The 17,037-nt window shown below is 41.7% G+C and overlaps 3 protein-coding genes across 16 annotated transcripts in view; all 3 read right to left on the bottom strand.

Moving 5' to 3' along the window:
- Zzz3 (zinc finger, ZZ-type containing 3) overlaps positions 1-12,181 on the bottom strand; it is a 65,808-nt gene extending 53,627 nt beyond the window's left edge. For 6 of the 11 annotated variants that reach the window (XR_015664980.1, XM_087625140.1, XM_087625143.1 and 3 more), the window contains exon 1: positions 12,038-12,181. The gene's annotated coding sequence lies outside the window, so the exon portion shown is untranslated. Of the gene's footprint in view, positions 1-11,440; positions 11,516-12,037 lie in introns of those variants that run through there. The other 5 variants (XM_087625141.1, XM_087625144.1, XM_087625161.1 and 2 more) reach the window with 1 other exon arrangement.
- On the bottom strand, positions 8,027-11,821 carry LOC147996624 (uncharacterized). Its single transcript, XM_087643001.1, has 3 exons — positions 10,991-11,821; positions 9,744-9,837; positions 8,027-8,319 (listed from the first exon to the last, which is right to left on the bottom strand). Exons 1-3 carry the CDS (start codon positions 11,588-11,590, stop codon positions 8,060-8,062), a joined length of 954 nt encoding a protein of 317 aa, XP_087499127.1. The 5' UTR covers positions 11,591-11,821; the 3' UTR covers positions 8,027-8,059.
- Positions 12,182-14,057: 1,876 nt separating the features above from the next.
- The window catches only part of Usp33 (ubiquitin specific peptidase 33), a 45,272-nt gene continuing 42,292 nt past the window's right edge, over positions 14,058-17,037 (bottom strand). For all 4 annotated transcript variants that reach the window (XR_015664983.1, XR_015664984.1, XM_087625182.1 and 1 more), the window contains 2 exon segments: positions 15,668-15,736; positions 14,058-15,158 (listed from right to left, as the gene is read on the bottom strand). Coding sequence is in view for 2 of the 4 variants with exons in the window: in XM_087625182.1 (XP_087481308.1) it covers positions 15,001-15,158; positions 15,668-15,736 (227 nt within the window). In the remaining 2 variants the exon portion in view is untranslated.

Below are 17,037 nucleotides of genomic sequence, written 5' to 3'. Positions count from 1 at the left end.
AAGACTGGTGAGGTGGCTCAGTGAGTAAAGGTGCTTGCCAACAAGCCTGACAACCTGGGCTTGATTCCTGGTACATAAATGGTGAAAAGAAAGAACACATACCATGGAACATATGGTGTATGTCCACTTGCATATACATGTATATGTGCGTGCACACACAATTTAAATAGTTCTTTTAGAAAGGGAACACTTGTAGTCTGCACTTCCTAAGACTATACATCACCTCATGCACTAGACACACTGCCCTCCATGTCGTCTCTTTTGAGTATTTTCATTTTAGTGGTTAGAAAGCTGAAGTAATTTGTGTAATAAATCTCAGTGCCAGTTGGTATTACAGAAATGTGAGCCCAGGAAAGCTTGTCGCTGTAATAGACAGGTGGATAGACAAGTTAGATTGGGCTTAGTGAGATTTAATTGAGTTGCCTAGAAGCCTTCTAAAATCCCACCCAGTGTTATGTGCAGCAGGACGGGATAAGAGGTTGAATTCTGGCTAGTATTGCAACCATGATAACCTCTACCTTCAAAAATTTTGGAATATGGTTGGGAAAACAACAAAAATGGGACAAAGTTATGACAATTAAATAGAAGATGGTATTGCCTCTAAAACAGACCTTAAATATAGAAAATTTATATTAAATTTAAAAATTTTAAAGAAGCAAAAATGAGTCATGTGTTTCATGTTTCAGTAAGAAACAAGAGCATAGAAACAAAAGTCTCCTGTGTGGGCTGGGGTGCAGCCCAGCACTAAGGAAGTTACTGGACTGTATCAAACGTTAAGTCCAATTCTTAGCAACTGTAAAAAGGTTTTCTAGACAAAATGTCTGCATTAAGTACACGAAACAAAAAAGCCAAAGTAGGCACTACTGTCACCAGGTCTTGCCCTTTCCCCACCCCTCCCAGAACTCAGTGACAAGGAGCATCCATTACCAGTTCCTACTACAGCTGATGGAAGACTCAACAGATGTTTGTGCACCTGCTGTCATCCCATTTCCCCGTCCACACCTACTCAGGAAGACTGCATTTTAAAAGCAGACTTTAAAAGTAAGTTCACAGCAAAGAAAAGATCTAATCTGATTGCTGTCCGTTTCAGGGATGGAGAGGCCATCATGTAGAAGGTGTCTCTAGTAAGGGAATTAATTATTTTTCCATTTTTGTTTTTTTAAGCTTCTAGGCTGGAGTAGTAGATGGGGAAAAGAAAAGGAACAAAGACAACTCTGAGTAGCCCCTCCAAGTGTCTTTGAATACGTATGTGAGGTTGGTTTTATCAACTGGCCCAGTAAGGAATTGTTTTAACTGGTCTGGCCTGTAGCATAACCAGTATTGCACAAATGACACAAATTCCAGGATAGCCAGGGCTATTGAGAGACCCTATCTCAAAGACAGATCATGTCTGTATTGATATGTGTACATGAATCCAGGTGCCTGGAGAGCTCAAAGGTATCCTATGCCCTGGTGTTATACTTCTAGACAGTTGTGAATCACTTGTACTCTGCAAAATTAGATGCTCTTAACCACTATGCCCTCTCCAGCCCCTTGATTTTATTTTAATGACTTTAAAGAGCGTTACTGTTTAGGGAAAACAGCAGTGTTCTGGAACGATCTGCTCCATGCAAACATTGTTTCTGGAATTCTTTATTAGGTTTTACCAGGTTTTACCTTCCCTTCTCCCCACTAAGCACTCAGGTTCCTCAATAGTTCTCAGACTCTGCTTCTGATACATCAAAAATTCCCTCTTGATAAAATATGAACAAAAAAGCTAATAAAATATAAAATAAAAATAACAAAAAAATGTGTTATTATTATATCAAGTTCTTAATCCTATGTGTGTCTGTGATTAGACATGGCATTATCTGTGGCTGTGAACTGCCTGATATTGGTACTAAAAATCAAACTGGGATCCTCTGAGGAGGCAGGAAGTACAAGTCGCCTCTCTAGTTCTTCCCTCAATTCACCTTCCTAAAATAGCTTTTAAAAGCAAGGCCAACACTGCAAATGTATACCAGCCAACGCGGAATCCTATTGGTCCAGCCTAGTACTTCATCTGTTTAGGTAGTAAGGTGCTGCTTCGTCATTTTGTCTGGTTTTGTAGGTCACTTTGTAACCCTGGCTTGCCTGGAACTATTTCCTTACGTATTAGATGAGGCTGGCCTCCAACTAGATCTGCCTGTCCCTGCCTCTGCCTCTGCCTCTGCCTCCCAAGAGCTGAGAGCAAACCAAAGGCATGCAGCACCCCACCCCACTTAATGAAGTTACAATATTCTTAGGTCACTCACACATTTTCCTGAGCTCATAAGAATTTGTTGTCAGTTCAGTACACTGCAAGGCTGAGGTTAGCGGTCAGTACAGATGGCTTAATACTATTCAGTCACTGTCTATGTTTTCCCTCAACCTTCTGAAATCCAGTTTTCTAAGTACTACAACTTGTAAAAAAAAGTTGACCCAGGAATATGAACTTGTAATAAAAAGTTGATACAGCCACTACGTATTCACCAAAACATTCCGTTTATAGCTACTCGTGGTTTTGGAAAAACACGCACCAGCTTTGGAGTGACACATCACTGTGTGACAACTCCAAACACCCGTCGTCTACATCAGTAAGAAGAACCATCAGTACTCACAAGTTTGTCTTTGTTGCAGATTCCAACTAGAATGCAGCTTCTTTATAAGGAAACTACAGCTTTGAGATATAGGAATTTGCTATACGTACAAAGCTAATAAGGGCTAGAGTCAGAATTTAAATTCAGGTTTCAACCCATGTTCTTTACACTATACCACCCAAAACCATGACCATAAAAAGGGCCGACTGTTCAACCATGGCCAATTCCAAACTCTTCAGTGGTAAAATCCATGCTCTATCAGCAACTCTCTTAAACTTACACAGACAGACAACCCTTTATTTGGGGCTGAAGAGATGTCACTGCAGCAAAAGAGCACTAGCTGTTCTTCCAGAACACCCACATGGCAGCTCATAACCATCTGTGAATTCAGATCAGAAGGTACCTTCTTCTGGCCTCTGCAAGCATTACATGCAAGTGATGCACAGACAAACATGTAGGCAAAACACACACACACACACACACACACACACACACACACACACACACACACACGAATAAAGGGAAAATAATTTTTCAAAAGCTTATTCTGTGCATGAGTGTTTGGCCTGATGCCTGCACCGGTCAGAAGAGGGTGGGTACCAGGCCCCTTGGAACTGTGGTTAAGGATGATTGTGAGCTACCATATGGATTGAATCTGGGTGTTCAACACTGTTGCAGCAAGAGCAGCACCTATGAGTGATCCTCCAGTTTCCATTTCTTTCAACTTTTAAATCACCAGCAAGAACAAAAATGTAGCTAAAGCTGTGAGAATTTTTATTAGTAGTATATTGTTGTTTATTTAATCCACAAACTAAATCTTAAAATTATGCCAAACATATTCTTCAAATACTTCAGTGTTAAGGAGCCTCTTGCACTGAAGCATGGCTAAAAACTGGGAAACTATGGGGGCACAGGAAAAAGAGGAGTCCATGATCCCAAATTCTGACTAGAGTCTCTCAATAACTAAGGAAGCAACTCCAGCACAGTTAACATTTGCTACACAGGCCTGTGAGCACATCTTTCATATACAAATATTCTATGTTGACATGGAAATGACCTAAGCTTGACCACTGAACATACAGGACCATGGGCAAGGCCTCACTCCTTTCCCTAGACAGGGCCAGAGACTCTCAAAAAGAAGAACTTACAATAGGGGCTGGAGAGACAGATTAGTAGTTAAGGGTACTGACTGCTCTTCTAGAGGACCTGGGTTCAATTCCCAGCACCCCTTTAATTCCAGTTACAGGGAATCTTGATACCTTCTTTGGCTTCCAAGGGCACCAGGTATTCGTACACAAAAAATAAAGCTAATTAAGAAACTATTAACAGTAAAAGATATCCTACTTTCCCATTACCCCATGGGACTAGACTTCTAGTTTAACAATTATAATCCTATTAGGTGCCTTCAAGGGCAAACTAGTGATAAGATAGCAACTTTTCAATTCAACCAAAATCCTACAAAAACCAGTGACTCATCTAGAAGCCTACACCCATGTACTCCACACTCCAATGTACCTTGCTTTCTTCTGGGTATCTCTTTTTGGCCTATTTCTCATGCTGATGCCTGTATTAAAATATCTTTTATCAAATTTACAACTGGTTCATTAGATAGCTAATCCTGAAACTATTTTCAGTGTCATAGCCACAAATCATGGTTCAGTTCTAGGGGAGCTCCTCAGGTTGCTAAAGACAATAATGGGGACGTGTGCCTGTATCTCTACCCCTCAACACTGACAGCACAGCCATAAAAACACAGGAGTTAAAAGATGGAAAAAGTGAGGTATGGCAGGGGTCCATCGCACAGTTCTGTCACCTCAGCATGGTATACGGCTAGCTGGCAGAGAACATCCTGACCTTGCGGTTAGTCTGAGTGCCTAGAGATACCTTGTCTCAAAAATCGAAACCACAATATTCAAACCAAGCATGGTGCAGTGGTGCACACCATGATCCAGCATTTGGTCATTTGAGGCAGAAAGATTTTCTGTTCAGAACCATCTGGGATTATCTAATGAAATCCTGCCTCAAAAACAAGGTAAAACAAAACAACCTTTAACTGATTTATGAAGCATAGCAAACCATGGGAACCTGTGCCTTATAGTTACAAATTAATCAAGATTTTTTTGGTCAAAGACAGCTAGCTAACAGAAAATTATCCAAGTAGCTAAGGTCAAACTGGAAAATGCTCTGACTAGTTCAACAACACTAGCCATTTGTGGGCCAAGTATCTTTTGGAATCTCAACATTTGGGAGGTAGAGGCAGAAGGATGAGGAGTTCAAAGTTATCCACAGCTACATAATGAGTTTATGCCATCCTGGACTACATAAGACACAAACAGACAAGACAGGCAAACAGACAGACCCCTGCAAAGGCATTTATTGACTGAGTATAGCTAAACAGAAGAATATCCGATCAAGGCCCAGGGTTTCAGCACTAGCAACACAGACACACACACATACATTTACCGAGACTGATAAATAACTGGCAAGCACGAGTCACTCTGTCTTCCACTGCCCACATCATAATGTTCTCCTAAATGTTCCATCAAAGCCAGACAGAGCTGGAGAGCCCAGTAATTAAAGAATGCTTAAAATTAAGTGCAAAAGCACAGGAAAAAAAAAAACTTTCACGATAACATTAAAATTAAAAAAGCAAAGTGGTAGGAGAATATACAGGAATAATTTTTGCTAAGAAAGTTGCATTTATATCATGCAGCCAGAAACAGATACCAACTGGGTAAGGATCTCAAGTAATTCACATTTGTATAGCAGTTTACAATGTGACTTTATGATCTGCACACTACTAGGCACATAAACATTTTGAATGCAGAAGAACTTTAATTTAAATTAGGACTTTTCTTAGTAGAATCTCTAAACAGACTTTATAATAACTGAAGACAACCCCCAAACTGGCACATGAATCACTAGTACCTGAGGAATTCCAAGAATGTAAAGCAAGCTACCAACTAATGAAGAGGCACTAACCAGTCAGGAATGCTGGACTCAAACCTTCAGGACAAAATTAAGTTGGGAGAATAGCTGAGATACTGCTGTAAGGTGCTAATGACCAAAACTAAATAGACACAGCTTACTTAAATTACAATAAAACAAATATACGAACTCAAGTGCAGCTTTTCTTTGGCAGCCCTCATACTTCCTGAAAACAGTGATCTTTGTGAGAAAAACAACTGAGATAGTGTTGAGATCCCTGCACTTTCTCAGGCTACAAACTGAAGAGAAAGTAAAACAGGTGAGTCTCACTAACAAAGTTGAGTAAAAAAGCCAAACACGATAAAGTACATGTTACAAGGTTCTATGCTAAGAAGCAAATAAGACGTCACATGTCCTGGGACAAAGCAAGGATGAGAATGGTAGCTAGGAGGAGAATGGTTTCTCAGTGAGATCTACCAGTGCGCTCATTCTACACAAATCCACTCAGCTGGGCATTTGTGAAAACTTTCTATGCTTATTACACTATTGCATTATTGTAAAAACAACACAAGTTTATATTAGGTGGGAATAGTTCAGTAAGAAATTCTCAGTGTATTAGGTGTATGGGGGAGGTCTGGTGGGTGGGTCTGGAGTACAGGTTAGAGTAAAGGTCAGTACAGAAAGGTGTTACAGCTCTAGGTGTGAAAGCACAGGCTCCTAATGCTAGCACACAGGGAGAGGACACAGAAGGTTCAAGAATTTAAGACCAACCTTAAATTCTTGTAGCAAGAATTGTAGGGTATGTAGCAAGTTCAAGGCCAGTGTGGAGTACATGAGACACTGTCTGGAAAGAGTGAGAGACGGACGGTGTGCATGAATGTGTTGGAGATGGGCTGAATAAAAAGAGAAATGACATGACTGCTCCTAGGTATGGTGAAGAAGAAAATTTATTATATATAAAAGGAAGAGCATAGTCAGAGGCAGAGACATCTGGGAGAGTTCCTGAACATCTAAACACGACCCTGAGCTAGGCCAGTGAGGAGTTGGGGGAGGGTAGGAAAAGTCAGGAGACTAGGAGGGTAAAGGGTAGACAAAGGATGGGTAACCAAAATGACTAGATTCTATCAGGAAGGGCAGCTGGGGGAAGGGCAGAAGAAGTTTAGGGTATGGGGCAGGGTATGACGGCCACATTCTCTACCAAGGTAGGGACAGAAGGATGCCGGAAGAACATAGAGGACGAGGTCCGCTTAGATGAGTTAAGTAGGCAGTTCAGCTTGCCATTTGTCCTGGGTTTCTGGACCTAACAGGGAGGTAATCACAAAGTTCTTAAAGAAATATTAAGGGGTTGGGGATTTAGCTCAGTGGTAGAGCGCTTGCCTAGGAAGCGCAAGGCCCTGGGTTCAGTCCCCAGCTCCGAAAAAAAGAACAAAAAAAAAAAAAAAAAAGAAATATTAATAAGGTAATTTCACAAAACAGATCTTTTCTAAGAAAATAATCTTGACAACTATAGTCATACAAATGAACCCAAAGCATTATTTCACTTCATTTAGAAATAAACTTGATTTCTAACTGTTAATAAGTTAGAAGAAAAACAAAAGGAGGCTAGAGAATTTAGCTGAATGGTAGGTTCAACACTAGTGTGTACAAGGTACAGAAATTGATCTCCAGTACAAAAAGAAAAGGAAGGGGAGGAGGGAAAAAGAAAGAGGAGTATACGGGGTCTCATTGAACTTCTAATCAACTAGAGGACAATTAGTTGAACCATCAAGTCTGACGATGTGAATTCAATCTACCTAGTACATACAAGGCCTCTCTCTCATGATGTATGAAACTAGAGCTATCAAGGATTTTGAAGACCCAGAATCTCTACTATGTACAAATGATTGAGTTCACTGTTGTTCAGTAAATGTTAGATGAAGAACTGTAGTGTTTGAAAACACCAAGCTTAAAAAAATAAGACACGGGGCCACAGAGAAACCTTATCTCAAAAGGCCAAAATAAAATAAGATGTAGTGGGACACACCAACTGACTCATCTTTTGGGCAGTGGAGGAAAAAGAGCTCTAGGTCAGCCTCCTGTGGAGGCCCTGCCTCAAAACACAGGAGGGTGGGAAGAGGAGAAAACTGGAATTATATGTAGTCCAATAGTGTAGTGCTTTCCTAGTATGCCTGAGGCCCTAAATTCCCAATGCTGCACAAGGGGGAGGAGTGGGACTACATAACTAGCTTGACCTGTCATACAACAATACGGTCCTCAGGGAAAGTTACAGAATCACTTATCTGACAAGACAGAAATTATTATATAGGAAGAACATAGAAAACAACAGAAAGGTAAGAAGTGCAGTGTCAAACAAAAATGCCAAGTCCAGACAGCCAGTTAAAACCCACATACACCTTTGGGACTTTGCAATGTAGATTGAGACACGCATACAATTTTTTTCTATGACAGTGGTTATTGATAGGTTATTTCTCAGCCAGTGAAATGAGCCAATTCAAGCCAGATTAGATTGTAGTAAAGGCAAGTTTATTGGGAAGCTACTCTGGGGCAGAGGAGTTCATTGGCCCCAAGGACTGAGGCCAGGGAAATGGCCATAGGGAAAATGGGACATAAATAGAGGAAGGGTGTATCCACATAGGGGAGAAAAGGAGAGACACCAAAATGTCTGGATTATATAGAGAAGAGCCAAAATTCAAGGTTGAAGGCAGGGTATGCCAGGTAGGGACCAAGGGAAGCTGGGAGAACCTGGAGGCCAGCTTGGCTTTGGTATGTAAAATATGCACCTCAGTCCAGGGGTCTGAAACCAAACAGTTACCAAAGTTTTAATTAAAGAAAATTATATAAAAATGTATCACAATTATACTAAATGCTGCCCAAAACATCATCATAACACTCAATTGTTACTTATAGTTTAAAATCAAACTGAATGAACTTTTAATTGAAATTAGTTTTCTTTTTAAAGCACCTATAACACATTTTCATTTCTGGCCATGTATCTTACTATAGTCTGTATGAATGGATTCTATGCAAAATATTTTTTCCTTTTTCTTGAATTTTTCTCAACCTCAAAATAAACCTTACATGTAAAAAAAAATGGTAATTTACAAAACTCACCACCAAACATAGTTTGTACAACAAAAGTTCTTTTGTTGTTGTTGTTGAGGACTAGTTTCTCTGTGTAGCTGACCTTGGATTTACTCTGTAGACCAGGTTGGCCTCAAATGTAGATTCACCTCTCTTGTCTCCCAAGTGCTGGGTTTAAAGTCTGGCACCACCATGTATGTAGATTTACTTTTTTTTTTTTTTTTGGTTCTTTTTTTCGGAGCTGGGGACCGAACCCAGGGCCTTGCGCTTCCTAGGTAAGCGCTCTACCACTGAGCTAAATCCCCAGCCCGTAGATTTACTTTCTAACCCACACAATAGACCAATCATTATTGTGCTAAATTTAGGTGGATAGCTTTGCAAAAACAATTGCAAAAGTGTGACTTCCAAATGTACTGCTGACTTCTTTTTCTTCTCTAGGTATGTGAGATTGGGTTTCCGGGATGGCTTTGAACTCACTGTGTAACCAATTCAAGCTGGTCTCAAATTCAGTAATTCTCCTTCCACAGTGTCTAAGAGACATTTAAGAGCTGGGAATAGCGGTGCACTCTGTATCCATGACAGGAGTTCAAAGCCAGCACAGTCTGCACACTGATGCCAAGCCAGCTTGGGCTATACAGTAAGAACCTGTCCCAAAACAACCTGCCAATTCAAGGCTTCCTACTCTGCTCTGTCTACATCCCTTTCTCTACATGCACAGCTCCATCTCACCGTCAGCCTATATTTCTTTCATCTGTTCCATACTGTAACTTTCAACAAGTCTGTTCCTTAATATTCCTATACACCAGACTATTTAAAAGCAACCAAGACCACTTGAGTCATGTACAATTACCTTTTACTGCACCCATCTATTAAATATGGAAGTAGCGAATGCTTGCACTCTCTCAATTCTAGGTTCAGCCAGTAGAGCATGAACTACAGTACCTAGTTTTAAGATTTTTAAAATAGAACTCTATCACTGCTAGTTTTTTCAGAAGAGTACTGACAAAAGTGACAGATATTTAGTGCTCTAATTTAAGCAGATGTTTGTATTAACTACTGAAGTCCATCATCCTAGTGACTTAATTAAACTGCATTACTTTGAGGGCTAAAGATGGCTCAGCAGTTAAAAGCACTTACTGCTCTTCCAGAGGATTCTTTGGTTCCAACCACCTTTAACTCCAGGGTAGGTTGACAATCTTTTTCTGACCCTCAAGGCCTCCTTGACCACACACTGGGGCACATACACACAAAAGAAGCATCTTTTTAAAACTTAGGAAAAAAATACAAAAGAACTAACATCCATAAACATGTTTTTAGTTTAGAATACATAATATATAATTACATAAGTATTAAAAATTATAAAACTCAAGTGATAAGTTTCCTTAAATATTTGTTTGAAAAGAACTCTGTATGTGCAAAGCTACCAGCACCTTAGAGCCTCTCCACTGCAAAAAAAACCAAGCAGTCAGCCAGCCAGACCACCAACCAAATCTCTACTATTGGAGATATTAGGTGCTTTCAGTGCAGACCACCACGCTATCTACACTTGAGACAGATGCTACCTGAGAACAGACTTCACAACTGTCATCTTACCCAGCAGATAATTTGCTGTTTGCAATGCTGTGATAGACTATCATCGGCCCTCCAACTGAGCCCTGACAACCTAGGACAAAGCATGGACCACAGAATGATCAGGTTCAGGGTAGAAAACAGACAGAACAAAGAGCATTTTACTCTATCTTTCTGTATGTAGCAACTACGCTTTTGTAGTTTTAAAGAGACAGATGGCTTAGTGGTTAAAAGAATGCTTGCTGCTCTATCTTGAGGTCCAAAGTTCAGATCCCCATGCTTTGAGCTGCTTACAGGCTCCAGAAACACCAGATCCTACCCTCTTCTGGCCTCCCCAGACAGCACATACATATACAATAATAAAGTTACACAGGCGCACAATGATAAAAAAAAATTTAAATCCTATGTGCTGGCTGTGATGGCAGATGCCATTAATCTGGCCTACGTAGTCAGTTCTTGAGTATTTTGTGATACAGATAGTATGCCTACCTCAGAAAGAAACAGAGACAGAGAGAGAGAAGAAAATAACTATTATGAATTATCTGGTTTCCCAATGTTGTAACTTCCATACTTCTGAATATAAAGAAATAAAAACGAATATGAACTGACTTCTCAGTGGCTATTATAAGTAGAAAAACATGATTCCCTTATGAAGACACTTATGACTTCAAACTTTAGCAGGATTTTAGTAAAAGCAATCTACTATTTTCTGCACAGCAAAACCAGCACCCTAAAATACGAAAATGGTAACCTCAAGAACACTAAAACGCCAATGTGAGTTAATAAGATGTACATAACAGGGATTTTATTCTGACCTCAGGTACTGTCAGGGGTGAGGGGACTGCCATACACTGCCAAAAGTTACTGTCAACAGCCAGGGTGTCGAGGAACTTCTCAACAGACAAGTGGGTGGTTAAATGACGCCCAGACACAAGAGATGCTAGGCGTTCTGTTCGGAGACTGGGGAAAGATACTGCAGCCACAGGCGGCTGAAAAGTGAAGCTGTCTGGAGAAAGGGTAACTGGGCAAAAACTGTCTGGAACCTCCGCAGAGGGGGGCGGCGGCGGGCGGGGCGTGCTAGCCGCGGGCGGGCGGGCGAGCGAGGGGCAGCAGCCCGGGTAGCTCTCGGCAGGTGGCGGGCGCCCGGGGGCGGGAAGAGCGCGGCGCCGGACAGCCCGGCTGCACGGCCGCTGGCGACAGGGAGGCGCGCGCACAAAGTCTCCCGGCGCCCGGGCACGCGCCCCGGCCCCTCCCTGACAACTTGCCTTCTGGAAAAGAGTTACTGGTCCCAGGGCCCCGGAAACCGGGGCTCCGCCATCCAGCACAACCGCTCTGCCAACAAGGTCCCGCGAGAGGCCGGAGATCTCGCGATACCGACCCACTGGCATCTCGCGGGCGTGCTCTGGGACAAACATGGCGGCGAGGGGAGATAATCACTACTTCGGAACTTTGAAAGTATGCTCCGTCCTCGCACTGGGGAGCCGCGGGCAAACAGAAGGAGGGGCAAGCCTTTCCGCCCTGTACGCTTCCTCTGAGTCCCCAGAGAGAGAAGGAGGGGCGGAAGCCAAACTGAGCCGCCCTCTGCCACCCGCGGGACGCCACAGAGAACCGCGCTCGACCTCAGCCGGCCTCGCCGCGGGTCACGTGTCCGTCACGTGAGCCGCCGAGAGCGCGCCCCGCGTTTCCGTAGGCCTCCCCCGCCTCCTCAATCGCGCACGCGCGCGCCCGGCCCACGTGGGGGCGCCGCCGCCTCAGCCACCCCCTCCCGGAGCTCGGTCCGGGGTCTCCGGCCCCGCGCGTTTCCCTGTGCTCTGCTCCAACCCCTGCACCGGCCCCGCCACGCGCCCCGGGATCCCGCTCACCTCTCGTGCGGGGCCGGCCACTCGGGGAGGCGCCGCCCGCGTGGCCGCCGTCGGCCCCCGCACTGGCTCCAGCGCCCTCCGCCGCAGGAAGCTCCACAGCGGCGCCGCGGCGCTTCCAGGTGGGTCCCCGCCTCCCGCTCCTCCACTTCCCGCAGCAGCAGCGGCTCCTTCCGGTCCCCTCCTTCCTCGGCTTTGAGAAGTTGGGAACCGGGCGCTCACCACGCCACCTGCCGGTGGCCGCGGCCGGTGCAGCGATCCCGCCCGGGGTGGAGGGAGGGCCAGACCAGCCTACTGTGTGGTGTGACCTGCTCTAACTCCCAGGAGAGGCTGCTCTCCTGCGTCCGGACCTTGAGTGGCTCCGGTTTCCGCAAGACGCTGCGGTCTACCTCGCCAGCTGCTCGGGAGGCAGGCGCTCACCTCTCCAACCTTTGCTCACCCTCCCCTCCTTCCCTAGGGCAGAACACCTTTCCTGCTCGACCTGCATTTCAGGTTTCATCGCAGAAGTCCCATCAGAGTATACCTCCACTGCTCTTATCTCCATACCTTTAAACAGCACTTCTACCCATTACCTCTAAGCGCTCTCGCCACCGAGAATGCAGTCTCTTTAAAGGCAAGGCAGACATCTCTCGCCTTTTGCCCACAGTTGTGTCCAGCACCAAGTATGGCTCAACCGGTATTGAAAAATGGTTAGTGGAGCTGGGAAGGTGTATTTATGTAGCTCAGCATGTGCTTACCCTACATGAAGCTGAGTTCAATCCATAACCCCTGCCTTCAAACATACAGAATTGGGAGTGTAGCAACGTAATGCCTGCCTTCAGTAATAGAGATAAGCATTTCCTCTGGGTTGATAGCACCATAGGTCACCACTTCTGATCGTGAGAACGCTGATGCAGCCTTCTGGCTATTAGATTGTGTCCAAAAATACCAAGTTCACTGGTAGAATCCATTAACTGGGGCTCTTCACAAGTGGGAAGAGGTATGGCTTCACTGCCTTTGTTTTCCTTAGCTGGAGCAGTTTTGTTTTTCCAAGGTAGTGGGTATGTGTGGTTTCTTTACAATTGCTGGTAAATTATTAAATCATTGAAGTGGGCCTGTATTCGGTTGTCTCCAATTCATCTCAGAGTAATATCTGACCCCAAATAAAGAATACGGATTATAGTTATACTGATAATCACACCTGCCATCTTTTTTGTATTTCAGAGACACTGCTCTCCACTGCCTTGTTTTCCTGGTAGCGGGCATATAGGATCTCACCACAGCACACCTCCTATAGTCTTTATTAGACTCTCTGTTGGATTTGCAATAGACAGATATAAAAATAACACCGTTTCCCTGCTAGACAATATGCTATCTGCATAGGCTAGCTACTATTGAGATGGTCAGAATGTACCTGCTGCTGGGAGCACTGTCCAGCCAGCATCCCATCTGCATAACCACATGGACTAGACAAAGCACTCCTTATTTCTCTTCCATGGGAACGATACCAAGAACATTCCCTTGTAAGTCACTGCACTAATATGTAAACATCTGCTGAGAGAAACCCAACCCATGACCCTCTTCTCTCCCAGTGGATCTCACCCCTCAGCTTTTCAGAATATTAATGTTAGCCCATGGATGATGTTGACATCCTTAGGATACAGTTATCTCACAACACTCCCTGTTATGTGGTGCTTCAACACAAGACGTATTTCACATCCAAACTAAAACAAGATAGTGTCCAGCATGCGTGACATCCTATATCAAGATGGGTGGGTAGAAAAATCACAATTTTTTAACCCACAATTGATATGGTTTCATGTGTAGTTAGCTGTTGTTTTGAGACAGTCTTGTTCCACTCCAGCCTGAGCCTGCTGGGTGCTGGGAGATAGATGCCAACCACCATGCTCATTCTGAAATAATTAATAAACTCGATTATAGCGAAGACTTCCTAGCTGTATGCTTTCAAGATATAACGAAAGGCATTAATAGTGACATACTTTATGCCATTTTTAAAAGTCTATCAAATAAATCCAACATTCAGTTTACATATTTTAGAATTATTTTTATTGAATGAGTTTTAACAACATTGCAAAGTCACCATGAATGCTGTTCCATACTTTGTCACCTGCATGTTTGTACTTGGATATAACTGAGCTTTTGATGTCACATGATCACCAAACAGCAGTGAATACTCTTATTCAAAAAGACATTATGCATTTCATTAAAAAATCATGTTGCAAGTGGTTTCAGCTTTATCAACAGTCTCATTTGACACATTCCATACTTCATGCTCTCAAAATAAAAGTGGCCTAAAACTAAGGGGGTTTTTTGTTACTAACATTAATGAATACCATTCAGGTCTATATAACTAAAGTTTAACATTTTACATTATAAGTGGCAATAATTTACTGATATCTGGTAACAAATTCCACTGAAACTGAATACATCCTGTTACATTCAAAAAAGACATTTTGTAAATTTTAATATGCAATTTTATACGCTGCAGTGCAAAAGAAGTAACATCCTAATGTTTCCTGAGCTTTAGGAAATTAACAGTGTTCTGACCACTACTTTAGATTTAAAATAGGCTCCTTACTATGCAAAACCATGTCAAAAGTAGACAATTTAACTTGTTTTTTGAAGAAATGAAAGCTTAGCCACTTATGACGGATTAGAGTAATAAAAATGTTTCAAAGCCAAAGTATTTACACTGCTACAAAGGGTATGCTGAATCTGCCTGTAGAACCTAATTACCAACTGTCCCTTTCCTTTCAAAATAGTACACTGAAAGATAATCCGGTAAGTTACTTAACATTAAATATACCAACTTATATAACATATTTAACATACCCTTCCATAATGCCCAGTACAAAGGAATAAATGAGGAAAAAGATGGAAATCAAGAGAGTCAACATGCTTTGAGGAATGTTTTGAATGTGTGCGCATCAAGTGAGGATGACTCCATTAGAGCTCTGCCCTCACAACTACAAAGAGCGAGTTTCTACTTCAATCTTTTCCTCTGCTTGTAGTGCATCAGGGTCAACATGAACAACTGGAGGTCGGAGGATAACTTCAGGTCCCCCACCATATATAGATTGCAGGAAATTCCATGTTTCTTCTGAAATTTGACCAGAATCTGCTCCTAAAATTGTGTGTATGCAAAAAGAATGTTTACAAACACAAATCTTTACATAGCTTTCACAGTATACCTAATAGAGTAAATACGCTAGGGATGACTGAGAACTTCTGAAACCTTCACTTATCAGCTTGTGTGCCTATAAGAAACAATAATGGAGTCTGTTTCCAAATTTCTAGAGATCCACTGTCCAAGCTTCTACCAACAGCCCTAAAATCTTCCTATAAATAAGAAATTTCTACCCTTTGTTTTACTGTAAGTCTGACCATTTCTGAACAAGGTAAATAAATTACACAATGGCTGGTTATTCTTTTTTATCAATGAGAACTCATTAACAAGTAAGTTTCAATATTAAAGCATGATGCTACACTCCTATAATACCAGCACTTGGGAGGTAGAAACAGAGAGGATCACAAGTTAAAGCCATTCTCAGCTACATTCAAGGACAGCCTAGAGGACATGATACCTTGTCTCAGAAAACAAAGAAATTATGTATGTATGTTTATTAAACTTACCTTGCTTGAGCATCACATTACCACACTTAGTGACTGCAATTTTAGTGTTGTCTATTGGACCTGGAGGATCTAAGTCAAAAGGATAAAGAAATTATAAGATGTCCAATTCCAAAGAAATGCAGCAAAGAACTACTTAATTTTATACCTGAATAATTGAGAACTATAAACATAATAAAGTTAGTCATTTTTTAACAAAATATCATCGGTTCTTAGTATGTTCTCAACTTTGGAGATTTCATTTGATCCAAAACAACCAAGAAAGGTGAGGTGTTACTCAGCACTAAAGTATAACAAACTATTTTTTAATGACATTCATTTTTATTTTATGTACATTGGTGTTCTGATGGCTTGTATGTGAATGTGATGTTTCAGATTCTCTGAAACATGAGTTTCAGACAGCTGTGAACTGCCATGTGGGTACTGGGAATTGAACCCAGGTCCTTTGGAAGAGCAGCCAGTGCTCTTAACCACTGAGCCAACTCTCCACTCCCCTAGAAAACAGCTCATTTGGGAATTCCAAATCAAAAAAAAAAAAATGTTTAATGCTACATCCCTTTAATGAACAATAACCCTTTAATAAGTTAAAAAAATCATAGAATTATCTATCAGTTCCAAATTTGTTTTTTATCCAAAATCATTATAAAATGAAATACTAAGCCATTTATTTTCACATGAAAGTATAGTACTTAATCCATTCTCAAAAGCTCCCAACAGGCATGAAGAAGAAAAATTACTAATCTTACAGAAGAATAGGCATATGGTTTTAATATCTGTGGTGTTTTGTTTTGCATAATACATTGTTGAAATGGAATAGTTGAGGTCAGTAGGGGAAGAATAAGAATAAAGTATACCATATATATTTGAAAATCACTTTGTATGCTGACTTAAAAAGTAAAAACAAACCCAAGGGATTTAATTTAAACAATATACTTTTTTGCAAATAACACCATATCAAGAACACCTTATTTTTTATCATTATTATTAATAGCAATAGTAGTATTAAAATAGATTCTAACTAGTCCTGGCTGGCCTAAAAGTGGGTCTGTAGAAGAGGCTGACCTTGACCTCACAGAGATCTACCTGTCTCTGCCTCCCTAATACCAGGATTAAAGGCATGTACCATCATGCCTTTAATTCAAGTTATTATCATGCACAATTATTTTTAAAAGTCCACATTGTATTCCACTGTATTGGATAAAGCATAATTTTACCTTCCATTCTGGGTTTTGTTTTGTTTTTTGTTTTTTTTGTGGGGGGAGTGGGGGTTGTTGTTTTCTCTTGAGACAATATCTCTATTATGTTATAGACCAGGCTGGCCTTTGTTCCACCTGCCTCCAAAGTTTTTCAGCATTAAGATTTAATTAATTTTT

This window comes from Rattus norvegicus, chromosome 2 (genome assembly GCF_021556685.1).
Source record: "Rattus norvegicus strain SHRSP/BbbUtx chromosome 2, alternate assembly SHRSP_T2T, whole genome shotgun sequence".
NCBI lineage: Eukaryota > Metazoa > Chordata > Mammalia > Rodentia > Muridae > Rattus > Rattus norvegicus.
Note: the sequence above shows the minus strand (reverse complement) of the source record. Positions and strands in the feature narration are given on the sequence as shown.